The 18,196-nt window shown below is 48.3% G+C and overlaps 1 protein-coding gene across 1 annotated transcript in view; it reads left to right on the forward strand.

Moving 5' to 3' along the window:
* LOC138521060 (uncharacterized) overlaps positions 1–18,196 on the forward strand; it is a 168,392-nt gene that overhangs the window by 13,202 nt on the left and 136,994 nt on the right. Inside the window, exon 2 of the mRNA XM_069633581.1 lies at positions 14,980–15,079. Within this exon, the coding sequence (XP_069489682.1) occupies positions 15,010–15,079 (70 nt within the window). The 5' untranslated portion in view covers positions 14,980–15,009. The remainder of the gene's footprint in view (positions 1–14,979; positions 15,080–18,196) is intronic.

The following is an 18,196-nucleotide window of genomic DNA, read 5'->3' on the forward strand; positions in this document are numbered from 1 at the left end:
CACGTGTTCTATGCAAATAACACAGCATCTGTGCGCTCACTCAGGAACTCACCCCCAGAGCAACCCCGACCACCCCAGCACACCCAACCCCTGCCAAAGCCCTCTTGACACCTGCACTAGCACCCACACTCATATCTAGTGCTCCACGTCACACCATCAGGGGCAACCCTCCACCAACACGCACTCCATCCACTCCCCCCACATCAGCCCCACTCCTCCTCGCCACCTATTCCTCTTCCTCAAATGCAGCGTCGCCTTGACAGAGGTCTCACAAAGACAACCGCACCCCACAAACGCCACACAACTCTGAACCCCCACCTCTTCACCTGCGAAACCCTCTCGCCCAATCTCCCACACCACCGTCTCCCCCACCCTCAGCTCCCTCTTGACCCCCATCCACCAACCTCCCCCTTCAAACCCTTTCCCATCTCTCAAAATAGCACGCCATGCCCTTTCTATAACCATCACCTCATCCTCCTTCCCCTCTGACCCGCCTACCTTCTCTCACACCCCCCTGGCAGTCAGACCCAAAAAACGCAGAAAAGGTGACTAGCCCTCTCCCTCGACTCGCCATACCTCACCACTTCTCATCGGTTCAACCTCCCATCCTTCCCCTCCCCTGCCATCAGGCCCTTCCCTCGCCTCATCTTCACCCTCTTGAACTCGACCTCTCACCCAGTACTCCTAAACCCTTAGCACCCGCCAGACTCAAACCCCAAACAACTTACATGACCCCACACACCTCACATGCACCACTCTCCATCCCCACTCCCCCCAACCCCTCTAACATACCTACCGCTGCCCGCTTATGCTTCCCGCACCCCATCAACCTGACCCACTCACCCCTCCCTCAAAGAGTACCTACATCCCAACCCCCCACTACCACCCCTCTGTCAGTCTCAACTTGCCAGACTAATCCGACTACTCCCAACATTGCAAAGTGCACCTATGTAGACCGAACACTCCCTGCCACGAGCATCAAGAAAATCACTTCACCTCATGAAATCACATGCCTCCTTTTCAATAGCCGCTCCGTGGTGAAAAACAGACACAGCATCTTTGACCTCCTATCCTCTGACAGCCCTGACCTCACATTTATCACTGAAACATGGCTCTCCGACGATTTTGCACCAGTCGCGCACAAGGCCTTCCCCCATGGCTACTCGCTTATCTCCCATAACAGTCCTTCCAGAGGTGGCAGAGTGGCAATTCTATACAAACCGCATTTCTCCATCTCTCTCACTGAAACCCACACATGCAATGCTAACTGTGAATCCCTTCTAGTAAAACTCTTGCTAGCATCAACACTCACTCACAGCTTCGTATACAGACCCCCTGGATATGACAGACATTTTGCCAACAATCTCTGTGACTCAATAGCTAACATTCAGGTAAATCACCCAACATTCAAACAACTGGGAGACTTCAATATATGGTTGGACGGGCCGAACAACCCTATGACCCAACCCCTGGTCGACAGTCTTGAGGTACTCAACCTCTCCCGTCATAGCACAGGTCCAACTCACTCAGGTGGTCACAACCTTGATGCGATCTTCAGCAGTTAGGACCTCGTCTCTACATCCACTCCCAAACCACTTATCTGGACAGACCACTCTGCCATCCCTTTCTCTATCCACACACCAGCCCATCCTACCACGGCTCCCCCTACCCTCACCTTTGATCACAAATGCTGGAACAAAGTCAGGGTACTCCCCGACCTAGCCGAAACCCTGCTACTCTGTCCCCCAACTACGCCGACCTGTGGTAGACTTATAACCATCGAATCCTTTGACTCCTGGATTAAAGAATCACTAATTCCTCTCACCCCCTGACGCCCTGCAACCTCACGCAAAGGACCGTACCCCAAATGGTTCACGCCCCAATTGAAGACTTTCAAAAGTCATAACTCTTGAGGGCAAATGGTGAGCTTCTAAAACCGCTCTCAACAGATCTATGTTTGTCCGCATAACACTGAAAGTTGGACCAGAAGGTAGCGATGCAGTCGGCAAGAGGTGCCAAGGAGTGAACAGCCAGGAAGAAAGGTTAGACAGCTCGGGAACACCACAAGTAGAGAGACACAGATAGAAGAGAGGAAGGATCCTAGTTGGACCCGAGAGGGTTGGTCAGTGAGAAAGGAGGTAAGCCTTACCAGGGCCTGATCAGTGATACCCAGGTTATCACGGAGGTTATGCAGGATGGCATGGTTGACCATTTCAAAGGCAGAAGAAAGATTGAGGATAATGAGGACAGAAGGAAGGTTAGAGAGGAGGTCTTCACGGGTGTTCAGGAGAGCAGTTTCCGTGATTGTGGCAGCTCTGAAGTCAGACTGGTGGTCGTGGAGACAGCCAACAGATTCAGTGTGATGATTAAGCTGAGAGATGGCCAGCTTTTTCAAGAGTTCGCCCAGAAAAGGAGTGATGGAGATCAGCCGATAGTTAGCCGGGGAGGAAGGATTGGCAGAGGGATTCTTTAGAAGGGGGTGCACAAGGGAGTGCTTAAGGGGGAGGCAAAAGTTCTAGTGGAAAAGGAGTGTTTGCAGAAATGGCCAAAGGCTACAGCGAGGGTGCCATTGTGGTCTTTGGTGGTTCTGGATGAGCAGGGTAGAGCCTGCTTTGGTGAGACTTTCATAGATCGGACTTGTCTAGAAACATCGTCAGGGGTGAAAATTGGAAAGGTTGGAGAAAGGAGGAGGAGAGACAGCCACATACGGGCCAGGAGTGGAGGAGGAGGTAGAAGAAGAGAGAGAGGACAGGATGTCCTGAGTTTTAGTGAGGAAGTGAGAAGCCGAGGCCATGCATAGGGCCTGGGAGGGAACAGGGGAGGTAGAGACTGCAGCAGGATTGGCCAGCTCCTTGCAGATTTTGAAGACTTTGGCCGACATGTTAGATGGTGCTGAGACGCAGGCTTGGATGTGAGCTCTCTTCTTGGCGAGGACAGAGATTCTGTATTGTCTTTGGAGCAGGCAACAGGCCAGTTTGTCAGAGGATGCGCCTGATGCCATCCACTTCCTCTCCGCCTCCCTGCACTTGCTTTTATGGGTGACGGGGTCAGAGTCGTACCAAGAGTTGCACTTGGATTTGGGCTTCAAGCAGATCCTCATGACGGGGGCAAGGATATAAATAGTGTTAGTGATAGAGAGAGGAAGGTTAGAAAGGGCTGTGTCAGGATGTGAGTCAGCCAAAGTTGCAGAAGGAAGAGAAAAAGTAGCGGCGAAAGCCTGCGCTGACACACGCTTCATGGCAGAGGACCGAGAAGGTAAGTGGCAGTGCAGGGGTCGGCTTGGCCTGAGGGGTAGAGATAGGTGGGAGGAAAGGAGAAAGTGATCACTCCAGGAGAGAGGAGTGGTGAGAGGGAGAGATGGGCAGGTTGCATCCAGGTGGATGCTAGGGTCTCTGAGGAGGAGACATTGAGAGTTAGAGGAAAGGAGGGAGGAGGGAGGAGGAGAGGTCAGGCCACTCGGAGACAAAGAGGGCGAACTGGCCAGTTGACCTGTAGATAGTGGCCACAGTGAGGGAGAGGCCAGGAGAGATTGAGGTACAGACCAGGCATTCAAAGGAGGAGTAGTGCTGCAAAGGGATGAAAGAAGCAGGGATACACGGGAAGATCAAGGCTACACCACGACCGGGTCGGTTGGTTCTGGTTTCCGAAAGGATCTTGTAGCCATCAGGAAGGAGAGTGTCAAAGCTTGTGACAGAGCTGGCCGTGAACCACGTCTCGGTGAGACCGAGAACATCCAGATCAAGTTCTTCCAGGAGACGGCAGAGGAGTGTTTGACAGCAGAGCAAGAGTTAATAGTAGCAATTTGGGGCAGGTTGCCCCCTTTGAATGACTTCCATGGAGGTGTACAGGTCAGAGGTACGTCCTGCGGAAGTATTGGAGGTGCCCGAAGGAGGGCAGAATAGGAAGGTGGAGACAGCAAGGTAGCCGGAGGAACAGGGTGCCAGAGGGGTAGCGGTTAAAGGTGACAACAGGGTGGTGAGAGAAGAAGCAGAGGGAGCCGTAGAGGTGGCAGAGGAAAGAGGCGGCAGAGGAGCCAGAGAAGGGATAGCAGGAGAGGAAAGGAAGTTTATAAGGTGCAGGAAGCATCTATCAAAAAGGAGGAGGTTGGCCTGCGGGCCTTGGACCTAGATGGTGCCATTAATGTAGACATTTATGATGGTCTTGGAGGAGTGGAAGGGGGCCAGGAAGGCCTCCCACCGAGTCCCACCATTAATGGAAGAAGAGGAAAAAAGAGACAGAACCAAGACCATGTGGGGGGACCATAGGCCTGCAGAGGGAACAACAAAGAGGATGCCTCTAAGGGTCTGTCTGGAGGAAGCACTTGTGTAGGTATCAGCGATAGGGAGGCCTGGGTTGGAGACCTGGATGTCCCTTTGAACTTCTTATTGCCAGACGTACTGAGAGAGATGGGATAGTCGATAGAAAAGCAGTTTGAGAAGATAGGTGAGACAGAGAGGTAGGGCTGAGGACAAAAAGAAGGGAGGGACACAGAAGGAGGGGTAAACAGTGGACAGCAAACAACGACCAGAAAATCAGGTGCAAAACATGGACCACAGCAACAGAAGCACAAAAAACCAATCAGGGGGGCGAACCAAGTCGTCAACCAAAGGAACCTAGAAGTAAAGTAATGAACACAGCAGGAATGCAGGCAATGCAATGTGGGCCAAAAACCTTGGGGAGACAAAACCTGAAACACAATACACAAAGTCAATCACAAAAGGTACCTAGAAGTAAAGGAATAAACACAGCAGGAATGCAGGCAATGCAATATGAGCCAACAATCGAGGGGAAAAAAAAAACGCCAAGGACACTACACACATGATCAGGGCGGGAGCTAAGAAGGGGAGGCGGTGCGTGGGGAAAGTTGGGACATAGGATATGAGGGAGAGCACGCAGCCTAAGATGCGATTCTCAATTCTCAATGGCCTAATAGCCATTCTCAATTCCTTTCATTCATCTCAACGAATAATATGGATACTTTTCAATTTGAGAATGCTTTTTCTTCAGCGCAACGACTTTTACACAAGGTTTTACTATCTTATTTATTGTCTGCATGTCATTGCTTCGCTTTGCTTTCACTCAGAACTTTCTATTAACATGCTGCCTGCACGCGTTGGCATTGACACAATGAAATTCAGCAACTTTCACTTGCATACTGGGTTGCTTCTTCGGATTGAATCTCACTGGTCATGCTGTTGCTTCGGTTAGCTTCTGCTTCTTACGGCTGAGGTCAGTGTCTCACCTCCTGCCCCTCAGATACTCCTGAGCTGTTACCTCTCTGCCCGGGGGAACAAGCAACTTGTTATGCTCACAAAAGGGACCACAGCGTGTTTGGGCTCCCTTCTATGGACTCTGGCTCCTTGGAGACACGGTTCCCTCACCACGTTTCCTCTTGCAGCCTCACTCTGCAGTCGGTAAGCGTCTCAGCGTCCCATTCTCCACCTTCTTGGCTGCTCCGGCTTGACTGTGACTCCGACTCGCCCTTCTACTCGTACAACTTGCTTTCGCTGATCACTCCTTTTATACTCCTGTGGAGTAGTAACCAGCTGCAGGTAGGCATGATCAACTTCAAGTGCCTGACTTTGCCGGACCTTGTTAAGGGGACATCTCCGTTCAGTATGGCACTAAGGGACATTACTACCCACGCATAAAACAAAATGGAAAGAAATGCGCCAATTGTAGGTTGTAGGTGAAACGATCTAAAACAAAAGGATCAAATACAATAGGTTCGAGTCAAAAGGACTGAAAAATAAAAGGTGAAATCTTTATTTTTTTATTTGTGTTCACCCCTGTACCCCCCAATCCAAATCCCCGTTTTTGGTGTAAAAAAGACTTTTTTTTGCTACACGGAAACCAAAAAAAATACATTTTAAAAAAGACATTCAACCCTTTTTTTCGGTCCTTTTGACTCGAAACTATTGTATTCGATCCTTTTGTTTTCATTCCTTTGACTGGACACTGGTATACAGTAAATATATTTTGAATGCTTGGTATTACACAACAATTTTGACTGGGGTGCATTTGTAGGCAAACAGCCTAACACTCTTGGGCCCCTATTCCACTCGTAGCCCAAACGGAATGGCTCTTGTAATTGGCTACAAGTCACCAAAGAGCTATAAACCTAATCAGGGTTTAGCTAGCCAACTATGATTCTATAAAGACCACTTGCCTGAGGAACAGTTGTGTCCTGCTGGGAGCTGTTAATTATTGTCAGGTAAGGGAGGAGTGCTTCAGCCAGAAAGGGTCTTGAGTACGGAGTGTTGGGGTAGTTTTCCCAGTATGCCAGAGGTTGTATGGGGGTCCGCCTGACTCTCAAGGGCCCAACTCCCTTCCCCAGAATAAATGGAGGACTCAGCTAACGGCAGGTTCAACCTGCAGTTTATTGCAAAAAGCAACAGGGATCATACAAAACAATCAAGTTTCTCCAGTACTTTTCAGTATTCCATGGTGTGCGTTACAGTTTGTAGCGATTTTACGTCTTCCCTGGGCCCTTCCCTGAAAAACCTATCACCACAAATGATTGGGTATTGAGAGTGGTAATACCTATGGGTGCACCCTATTGAGGTAATTCTACTGGTCCTTGTATGTCAGGTGGTTGGCCTGTCCCGTCCCCAAGAAACTATCTTTTAAATTGCTGCAGAGTAATGGGCTTACCATTGGTTCTTGCCCCTTGCCATCCACCCCTGATTTTCTATTCTGTGATTGGTTAGAGCTGATTTCCCCAGGCCTGGGACTCGATCAGTTCTCTGTGCACCTCTTCAAGGTAATGTGAACGATTATGTGTCTGTATTGTAACTTATGGTGTACCACCTTTGCCTGTGAGAATGCGCTCCTACGTTGCTTTCCTTGTCTGGGTTTGCTGGGATCGGGTCTGCTTTCCCACCATGGGTGAATGTCCATTGTCTGGCTCGGCTGCACCACGTGTTTGGAAACAAAGCCAAGCTCTTGCGCTTGCATTTGTGAGGATTTATTCCGATTCTCTGTAGTTGGTCCCTTGTTGTCTAAAGTTTGGAATGCAGTCGTGTATCTCTGACCTTGGCTGTGAGCCTGCTTTGCGCTCCGTGCAGTCTGAATCAGCTCTTCTCGTCTCTTGCTCTGTAACTTGAGGCCTTCTGTAATTTTACTTAGACTTATAATATGATTTCTACATGCCCGTGTTATGCTAGGTAACCTATAGGTTAGTCACACATGGTTCTACCAGGCTCCATATATACTCCTGTAGTCCCATAGGGTTAATTGCTTTAAGCATCTGCAAGCTTGCTCAGGATCTCTTCTTGCCTTGCGTTTCTGCGTTCCTGCATTTGTCTAATGAGAAAAATAATAAAAGCTGTGACAGTATGTATATGTATCTGTCCTCTAGCTATAGAGCTGTGTATGCTTGTTCTTCGTGTATGCAAATGTGTGTTTGTGTGATGCAGTGCAGGAGTGTGAGTGTGCTTCATGACTAATGCTGCTATGTCGTGGTGTCACTAATGACATCAGCATCATGGCTTCTTGGTGCTTAATCGAGACTGTCTATTAGGGTATTTCCATCCTCACTCTCCGTTGTCTCCCTATACCTGTAAGAATGTGCACTGGATTGGGTCTGTATGGTTGATTTAGGGGATATTTTTCCATGTACGTGTCAGCAAATGGTGCACTTGGATTTCGTCCATAATAAGATGGGTGGCTGCGAGCGTTCCTGGCTCGTCGTCCTATCATGTTTCTGGGGGTGAGGAGGGGCATTCTTGGGACCCTCTCTTGAGGAGGGAGGCAGATGCATACAATGTGGCCTTGAGGGATGCAAGGATGGCAGTGAGGTCTTCCATAGTGGATGTCTTGAAAATTGTCCAGATAACTTTGATTTTGCAAGATGGGATGTGTAGCGTGCTGTCAGTTGTAACGTTGGTTTCAGCATTAGTGCAATTCTTTCAGTGGGGTAGGCGGGGCAGGACTTTACATCAAGGGTATGACGCGTGCATGGGAGGAAAGCAGCACTTATACCCAGCTGTTTCATAGTTAGCAGCACTTGGCGCTGGGGTCCCATCCAGTCCCCAGGCGGTGTTTCAGCAGAGGTGCAGAGAACCCACAACTGGCCCTCCGCAAGAAGCTTTAGGAAATATGTAACCCATACCCTGCTTCAGGTACCCCTCTCCCCCACTGTCGCCTGAACCTGAAAAATCACACCCGACAAGCCCTCCCCAAATTCCCAACGCTATACCCAGACAAAAGCACTCAACACAAGGGGTGTGATGGAGACAAACACCTATATCGTGCTTTATATAGCAAGAGTTAATTACAGGTGCTCCATCTGCACGACATCACAGTGACTGGATACTGCTCTGCACTAGCGTCCTGGCTGTGCCGGTGAAGACATTCTTTACCTCCTCATCCAGTTTATACAGCACATAGCTGTGAGCACGGGCATCAGAGCAGGGAGGACGGTGTCAGAACCCCAGTACGAGGTTCCAGTCTCCGGCATCTTCGCTCTGTAGTCTGTGCACAGTGATAGTGTTAATGGCAGCCTGTTTTTCCTCTCCCACAACTTATTCACAGCAGCTGATCCATAGAAGTCTGTAAGCATAATGCTGCACAGAGACAGAACCGCTGACCAACCCCCTCCCTCGCTTAAATCTCTAACTCGTAACTCCCCTCCTTCCCTTGCCACCCCTGCCACTCTTTCCCCTTTTCTTTATTTAGCACTCTCCCATTTCAGAGCACATACTTACCTGTTGACTGCAAGCTTAATCCCACAGGCAAAGCGGTCACTTGTCACAGTTGTCCTTTCCCCTCCTCACTTGACCCCCCATTTTCCTGTAAATAGTGGTCTCTGATGGGTAGGAAAAAATGATGACCTTTGCTGTCATATTTTACTACCCTATCAAATTGTCTCACCTCTGCTTTTTTAGATTTTCTCCAGCATTGAATCTTTCATAGATTTACATACTGTGAATAACCAGCATTTCATTCTTTAGACGTCAAGAGGGCCTTAAAGTATTACTTCAACCGTACAAAAGCCTTCAGGGCTACAAGAGAACTTTTCATTGCATTTGGGTGTAGCTTAGGCAGCAGTGAGAAAGACCAAACCTGCGGAGATTCATAAACCTCTCAGTGTTTCATATTATTAGCACTTGTATGCCAGAACAAATGCACCCTGCAATTCCAAATGGGGGCAGAGAGCTCCTGTGAGAAGTTATCCCACCTGAAAGAGGGTACAAGCCTCCGACCTTCACCAGTCCAAACCCTAAATTATAGTGCCCAGATGCCCTATCCCAAGACCCCAGTGTACCGGTCAACCCCAGACCAATGGCCATATGTGCTAATCCATCACAAGGATCCCTGTCCCTGTGAGTTGTGCTGCAAGGAAAGTAACAAATTTAAGCTCAGGGTGGGAAGAACTGGAACAGCGCTGTCGGTCTGGGATCAAGCACAGGTTTGGAGTTATCGTGACCTCAAAAGTAGCCTCTGCTCTCATGCTTGCAGTACCAGGTGCACATTAGGCCACAAATAGGAGATCTAGTGAATTCTTATAGTAATTACCAATTATGAGCTTTGCGCTTGATGGCGTATGAAGAAGAATCCAATGTGGAAGAAGAGGAGCAGGTGAAGCTGGGACCAATGCCCTAGCATCCCCAGTGGACCAGGCCGCCTATGTCTAGGGCCGCACCAACCAGCTACAAGGATTTCTAACCTATGTGATGTCAAAATGTGTTATCGGTAGGATTTTCTGACGGGTGGAAAAAAATGACATTACATGCGGTCATATTTTCCTACCCTGTCACATTTTCCTACCCCTGCACAGCCTGTCAAATGTGCCTACCCATTGAAATGTACCCCCACTTTCCTTCTACACGGTCAAAATGTGCTATTGGTAGGATCTTATGATGGGAAGCAAAAATTGACAGAACATGCTGTCAGAATTTCCTACCCCGTCACTTTTTCCTACCCCTGGGTGGGTTGTCCAATGCCTGCTCTCAGTAGGATTTTCTGACGGGTAGGAAAAAATGACAGGTCAGGCTGTCAGATTTTCCTACCCCGTCGCTTTATCCTACCCCTGGGTGGGTTGCCCAATGCCTGCTCTCGGTAGGATTTTCTGACGGGAAGGAAAAAATGACAGGTCAGGCTGTCAGATTTTCCTACCCCGTCGCTTTTTCCTACCCCTGGGTGGGTTGCCCAATGCCTGCTGTCGGTAGGATTTTCTGACGGGTAGAAAAAAATGACAGGCCAGGCTGTCAGATTTTCCTACCCCGTCACATTTTCCTACCCCTGGGTGGGTTGCCCAATGCCTGCTGTCGGTAGGATTTTCTGACGGGTAGGAAAAAATGACAGGTCAGGCTGTCAGATTTTCCTACCCCGTCACTTTTTCCTACCCCTGGGTGAGTTGCCCAATGCCTGCTCTTGGTAGGATTTTCTGACGTGTAGGAAAAAATGACAGGTCAGGCTGTCAGATTTTCCTACCCCGTCACTTTTTCCTACCCCTGGGTGGGTTGCCCAATGCCTGCTGTCGGTAGGATTTTCTGACAGATAGCAAAAAGCGACGTTACACCAGCATGGCATTGGGCTGCAAGGCCGCTTTGGTTTAATGAGCGGCCTATGACGGGTTGCGCAAGCCCCTGGGGTCTTGGGCCTACCCCCATCCTGTTTCATGGGTGGTCACGTGGCCTTGTGTTCTGGGGGCGGAAACCAGTGGCTGTTACTCATGGGAGCGAGTGGGATGAATGCTGCTGGGTGTTTGCAGTAACTCGCTCCCAAATATAACTAGGCCATCATCGTAGTGTTTGCACGCTGTCCCTGGGACAGCATGGTGATCTGGTGCCCAGCAGGACCATCCAACAAAACGACGCCCCCCCATTTTGCCTTCACGGGCTTTCCCGGCTTTTTCTTGCCAGGCCGTACGTCCCACCACTACCTGCCGGCCAACATCTTTCCTGCACGGGAAGTTCATCTTTCCTCATGCAATTCGACCGCCATTGCAGCGTTCACGAACTGTGAATGGGGCACCATGGCGATCTGGTGGCCAGCCCAGCAGGTCCATCCAGCAAAACACTCCCTCCGACCCCCAAACCACTTTTTTCCTTTGCGGTCTTTCCCAGATTTGTTCCCGCACAGCCCACGTCTAGGCGGCTAGCCTGCTTTGCAGCATCTTTGAGACAGCTTTGTTTCCCGTCGTTGAGGCAGCGGCAAGGCTGAGAAATGTCGCAGGTGTTTGTGGCGGTGGCGCTCGGAACTGTACAGTGCCTTTATTTGTTGATTTTAAGGTACCGTCTCTTTGCTTTTGTTTTTCAGCCTGAAAAATAATGGTTTGCTTTAAAAGGAGTTATTTATGTTTGGATTTTTTTTTTTTTTGCCGCGCCTTGTATTTCGGTTGAAGGAAGAGTTCAACGGCAGACAATATGTGCTGGATCCTGGGGTGCAATGGGGGCTGAGTAGCCTTGGCCCCACAGAAATACAGTCGGGCTTCTTTATATTATGCGCAGGGGCGTCATTTCATTAAAATGCCAGGGGTAGTGGAAGGGGCATCACATGACCCTGCCTCTGATGACATCACAGGAAGCGATGGAACACAACTTGTCACCCCTTGACAAAACAGGAAGTGGCATCACATAGCATTGTTTGATTTGAGTCATTTATAATCACGCACACAACGAACTGAATCGAATCCTGGCGCAGGTGGAACAGTAGACTAGATGGAAAATGTAGTCATATAGGCATTAGTACCATTGAAATTCACAGAAAAAGAATAAAACTTTTATTTGAAAAGGTAGGTGTTAAGGCCTGCTCTTAAGGCCAGGAGGGATTTGGCCCTCCTTAGATTCAGCGGAAGGCTGTTCCACACTCTAGGCCCCACAACTGAAAATCTGTTCCTAAGTACTCTACGAAAAATATGGTTACAATATCAGTGTAATGTGATATACATTTCAAACAAGAATGGATCACCATATGTATCGTTAATCTCAGTATATATAGGCCTATATTAACAAATTACTGTGAATGCAAGTAGACGTCCAAGGACAAATGGCAATGATTATATAGCACTTACACTTAAGCGCTTTACGTAGAACAAATAGACATACAATATCACCAAACCTGTGTTGGTACTCATTTATCAACCTCAGAAGGATGGCAGGCTGAGTTGGCATTGCCGGATTTGAACCTGCAACCTGCAGATCGCACACTCATCGCAGCAGCAAGCGCTCAACCCACTGAGCTCTTACCGGCTATAGCTATCTTACCGGCTATAGTAAAATATGCAATTACATGTCTGAATGTTCTCAAAGTCAGAAAGCAAATTACACTCTGTAGATACCATTAAACTGGTAACTGAGATTTAACAGCAGGCCAGTTCATCTGCAGCTCTGGTGCAAAGTTGGCCACATTATCAAGCCTGCGTGGATCTACTTTTCAGGCTTCAGAAGTTGGCAAAATACATACCATTGGGAGGGTTCAAAACTGTGTATTAACAAACATCCCGAACAGCATGCCATGGAGATGAGAAAGGTAGACACATTGCAACAAATCATTTATTGTGGCACAATGAAATCAAGGGCCACTTGTGCCTTGGTCAAACATTTCTACAATGTACACAAGCTTTTAGGGACAAGCATTTTGTCAAGTGACCGAGGACACCGAGATGGAATGTCTTGTGATGATTGTAACAGAGACAACGGCCAAAAAAAACATGCTATAACTGCAACTTGCGAAATTCAAGTGATTAACCCCCGGCGATGATGTATCCCCTCACAGCTCTCGGCAGGTCATTACCTCCATCTTCACATGTCCGCTGTGTGCCCCATATACGGCGGCCCCCTCATCTGCTGTACCTTCGCACAAGCTGTCGGAGCCTGCCGGTGTATGGAAGGCTGCATCAGAACAAAATTGCATAAAAGAGGAAATAAATCATTTAAAAATGCTTCAGAAAACCTGCACGCTTTATTACTTAATAAAGAGTGTTCAAGGTACACCTCTACTCGTCGCTTCCCCTGACTCAGTTGACCAGGGGCGTGCGGGCAGGGGGGGGCGCCAATTTGCCAGGGCGCTGCTACCCCTAAGGCCGGCCCTGCTTCTGAGTCCCCACTCTCATGAAGTCCAATGGCACTATGTGGGAATGGGGACTAACATTTTACCGGCACCTGACTTCCCGGGCCGCTGGAATTGTAATGTCCCGCTGGTACCGGGAAGTCAGGCGCCGGTAAAATGTTACTAGTCCGGCGACTCGTAATGAGGCCCATAGTCCGAAATGGATGCTTATTCTACTCTAAATGCTTTTTGGAGGTTTTTGCCTGCATTGTGAATTTGAGGTGTTTAATTGGCTAAATCAGTAACTCACCCCAAGATGTATGCCTGAAATAAACCTTTAAAGAGTCTAGCCATTATTGTATAGAAAAACAGAAAGACAAATTATTTGTTATTCATATTCTTTCTTATTTAGGGCCACTGCTCTAAGTGTTACACCTGTTTTTTTAAGGGTCCTGAACAAGAAAGCCCGCCACTCCAGAAACAAAGAGCCACATGGTACTGGCCCGAGCCCCGGAGCTTCCATTTAAATAAATAAATATATATATATATATATATTTGTTTATTTATTTTACACATTGTTTAGGGGTCGCAAGTGAGGTCACAGGGATAGCAGGGCATAACCACAGGGGTCTCAGGTGCGACCCCTGGTGACCCCCCAAATGACATCCTTGATTATGATTTGCACACAGTGGGCCTCATTATGAGACCGGCGGTAGCCGTGCCGGTAAAAGTGGCACGGCTGCCGCCGGTATCATTTTTTTCCGGCGCCCGCGAATGGGCAATTACCTGGTCATTACTGCCCCGCCGGACCCGGTAATTGCCCATTCGCGGGCGCCGAAATAAAATGCTCCCCATTCCCATTTGAGCCCGATAGGGCTCAATGGGAATGGGGAGGTAGGATGCACCGGCACCATTTGTGAATGGTGCCGGTGCATACGACATGCTCTGCTTGCGGGTGCCGGTACGCCCGCCAGCAGAACTCGTAGTTTCCCGGTCCGGTAACAACGGTACCGGCAAGTTTACCGGTACCGTTGTTACCGGACCGGCAACCTAATAATGAGGCCCAGTATGTTTTTTTAGATGAATGTAGATTTAATGGGCCTCATTACAGGTTTGGTGGTAGCCGTGCCTGTAACAAAGAAACGGCTGCTGCCGAACCCGTGATTTTACCAGCACCCGCGAATGGGCAATTACCGGGTCATGCCGAATTCGGCGGACCCGGTAATTGCCCATTCGCAGGTGCTGGCAATAAGGAACTCCCCATTCGGCCGCATAGGGCTGAATGGGAATGGGGAGCTCAGATGCACCGGCACCGTTCATAACAGTGCCGGTGCATCCACGAGCTGTGCTCGCGGGTGCTGTACTGCCCGCCAGGTCCGACCAAAATGCAGTACAAAATGTGTTTTGTTTGCCGAGCCCTGTATTTTCAACTGAAGGAAGAGTTCAACGACAGGCAATATGGGCTGAACCATATTGCTTCCAGGGCTGTAGAAATTAACTGCAGATGCGAGGATAGTGATTTCAATTGTGACTAGTCTATAGCCGCAATTGGCAACGCCTCTACTACTTTATGAAAAGATGAAAAACTACAACCGTACCTCCCTACTTCTCTTTCTTTTCCTTCCTTCCTTCCTTCCTTCCTTCCTTCCTTCCTTCCTTCCTTCCTTCCTTCCTTCCTTCCTTCCTTCCTTCCTTCCTTCCTTCCTTCCTTCCTTCCTTCCTTCCTTCCTTCCTTCCTTCCTTCCTTCCTTCCTTCCTTCCTTCCTTCCTTCCTTCCTTCCTTCCTTCCTTCCTTCCTTCCTTCCTTCCTTCCTTCCTTCCTTCCTTCCTTCCTTCCTTCCTTCCTTCCTTCCTTCCTTCCTTCCTTCCTTCCTTCCTTCCTTCCTTCCTTCCTCCCTCCCTCCCTCCCTCCCTGGCACATCCTTCTCGCCCTTATTTCCTTTAAAACCACCTCTGCCTTAAATCTACCACTTTCCTTTTCAGACACCCCTTTACAATAATCTACTGATCACGATGGGGAGCGTCTCTGTGTTACTCCTGCTCGTCCTCTGTGTACTTCACAGCAACCCCGCTGACGGCGCAGGTAAGACACGCACTAGATGTTTGCTTGATTACCCAGTACCTTTCCAAAACAAGCACTGGCAAAGACAACCGTTTTGGCTTTTTCTATTGAAGGTGGTTTTTCTTCCTGTTCCTCCAATTCAGATATTTTTACCTTCACAGCTTTTTACATATTCTGCAAATGATCCAAATAAAATAATGAATGACTTTACAAAACAGAATGTTACTACTGTTATTTACATTTGCCATAAAAAGCTGTGAATTGCGATGCCGTGTTGCTCAGCGCCCATGGCACACTTGGTTACTAAGGGCTTTCTTTTTACACTAGAGCCTGCATGACAGCTTCAATTAACCCATTAGCTTTCAGAAATATGTGTTTGTAGGCAGAAAGGATTGTCTTTAATCACATGAATGCAACAAGACTCGGCTATGCAGCTGCTAAATGGCTGCAATTAATCCATTACCATTCTTACAGCTGTTTTGGGAGAATGGAATGGCTATTGAGCTCACCCAAATGCAACAATAATTCAGATAACAGATAACGTGCTAGTGTGAATGGCAGTGGTGTGTGTATGTGTTCCTCCAACAAATGCCAGGAAAAACGTTGGAAGTCCATATATACTTTCTTTGCCAACAGATTTTTGTTGTGTCTTGACTGTCGTGTAGCCGAAGAGTCCTCTGTCCACAAGTGCAGCACAGAGAGAATCAAGATCACTCTCTGTGCCGCCTTTGAGGCCACAGGTGGGAGATGTTCTTTCCGGAACTGCGGTACTCGTGGAACCCCGAACCACTGTAAAGGAAACACCGGTTAAGTGTCAAGCCAAAACAGAAACAACAACCAATCAACAAGTAAGTGGAACGGTCTTACCAAAAGGAGTCTGTGGATTAGTGGTTGTACCTATGGGGAAAGTTCCGGGACCCAGCAAGGCTGTTCTTTCAGTATGTAAGTATCCCAGCAAGGTTGCAAGTGCCAAGCCCACCTGATGCCAAAAGCCGCACAAGAAGGGCGGAACGTAGTAGGAGTCCGTGAAGCAGTCTGTGGTTGTAACAATGATCCAAAACAAGTACCAAAGCCAAGGGTTATCCCTTGCCAGTCCGTAAAACAAGTCCGAGATCAAGATCCAAAAAGGGTGAAACAAGAGGTAAGGAGTGCCGTACAGGAATCCGAAGAAACATCTGTGAAGCACCGAAGCACCGCAACAGAGCCGTTTAAATACTGGCGCTGCTATTTCCTCCCGGTCACATGACCCGCGAGCGCATCACGTGAGTGTAGTCCAGAAACACGTGAGCGGAAGACGGCGGTCATGTGACGCGGAAGAAGTCGGTCTAGCAACCGCCACGGAAGACGCCAAGGGGATAGACGTCTCCGCGGGCAAAGAGCATGCCTACCCAAGCTTTGTGGCAGTCGGCACCGTGGCAACTGGGGCGAAGAGAGAACCTGTGAGTCCCGGAACCGGGCAAGAGGGCGAGGGGTGTTCGGGGCACGAGAATGAGGAATGGAATCCCCAGAGGGAGTGGAATGTGTGACACTTTTTTCCCATACATGTGTGTATTGCCACAACCATGAGAAACAAGCATTAGGAAAGCCAACATGCCTAGCTAGTGCATTTATCGAGAAGCATGTGGAAGGATGCTTTGGTGGAAAGTATCGCAATGTGTGCGTATTTGTGTCATAATTGTTCTTTTATGACACTCTTAAGACCAGTGAGTAGTATCTAAGCAGGACCAGGTTTCGAACCTCTGTTGCACTGTTGTTGTCTTTCTTCCAGGACAAACGCATTGCCCCTGAGCTATCCTTTCTCACAGGTGTCGTTTTATGTTTTCTAGTGCATGATTTACAAATGTGTTGGTCTGTGACTGGATGCACAGATGGTCAGTGCATTGGGTAAAGGGTTTCTATCCAAATTATAGTGTGCTAATAGCACCATATACTCAGGTAATCGAGAACGCACAACGCTCATAATGCAGATATTGACATAACATGTCCCTATACACCATGTGGCATGCAATGCCATCATGTGTGTGGGAACGCTGCCCACCAAATGCCAGTTATTGTCAAAATATGCCCAGCCATTCCCACCAAATGCCAGGTATTGTAAGTATATGCACAGGTACTCCCATCATATACTTGGTATCGACATATGTTCTGCTATATTGTTTGACAAGTGCTAAACACCTCAGTGGGGCCATCAGATGCTGAAAGACCCATCTGCATGATCTGAAGCATACCATGCACCACACTCCTAATGGCAGAGGAATAGCAACATTAATAGTCAATACAGCTGCTCAGTAATATGAGCAATTGGCTATAGGCAGAAGCACATTTGTAATTAGTATACGTTGGGCGAGGCTACGTATGTGGCTTGTATTGGTGCTGTGAGGTTTCAAAATGCATTGTGTGCCAGTGAGATTTTAGACGAGAGTGCACACGAGTAAGAGACTGGTACTAGTGGCTGTGGGACCAGAAAAACTTGTTTTCAAATTGTAGGCTCTGCCTTTCTTTGCATTAGAACAGTAAATTAATTACAGATATAATGAGAAACAGCGGGATAGTGGTCAATCGGGCTGGGGGGTGGGAGGGTCAGAGAGGAGATGTTTGTTAGAGGAAATCAATCTTGTGCCGTTGGTTGGAAAATAGAAGTCTAGATTACATTCAAACACGCCCGCATGACTCCTATCTTGTTTGCTTGGATAGGCAAGAATAATTCCCTTTTTCTATTCATGATGGCCTCCTGATACCTTGTCTTGTTGGGGTAATGTGCGCCCTGATGCCTGCGGGCCTTGGGCGGTAATAAACAAATAAATACATGACAATGATTCACACATTTCAAAGAAAGCCACACATATAAAAATGCTGATAGATTCCTTTTAAAACAGGCCAAATCTCCCTGGCCCCATTACCCACCCAGCAAACCATTATCACCTCCCAGGAACATCAAAGGCGGTTATCTAGAGGCCAGATACAGTGTGGTTTCTAACTCCTTTCTATGAGTGAAAGGGACTAAGGTAGGAACTTTAGATGGTGCTGAACTGGTAGACCCCCAGCCCTTTAAGACGAGGTAACAATACCCTTGAGATGAATGGGGATGCCGAAGCTACTCAAACATCAATAATCGAAACCACTCATCTAGTTGGCAAA

Source organism: Ambystoma mexicanum, chromosome 13, assembly GCF_040938575.1.
Source record: "Ambystoma mexicanum isolate Mex_15411 chromosome 13, UKY_AmexF1_1, whole genome shotgun sequence".
Lineage (NCBI taxonomy): Eukaryota > Metazoa > Chordata > Amphibia > Caudata > Ambystomatidae > Ambystoma > Ambystoma mexicanum.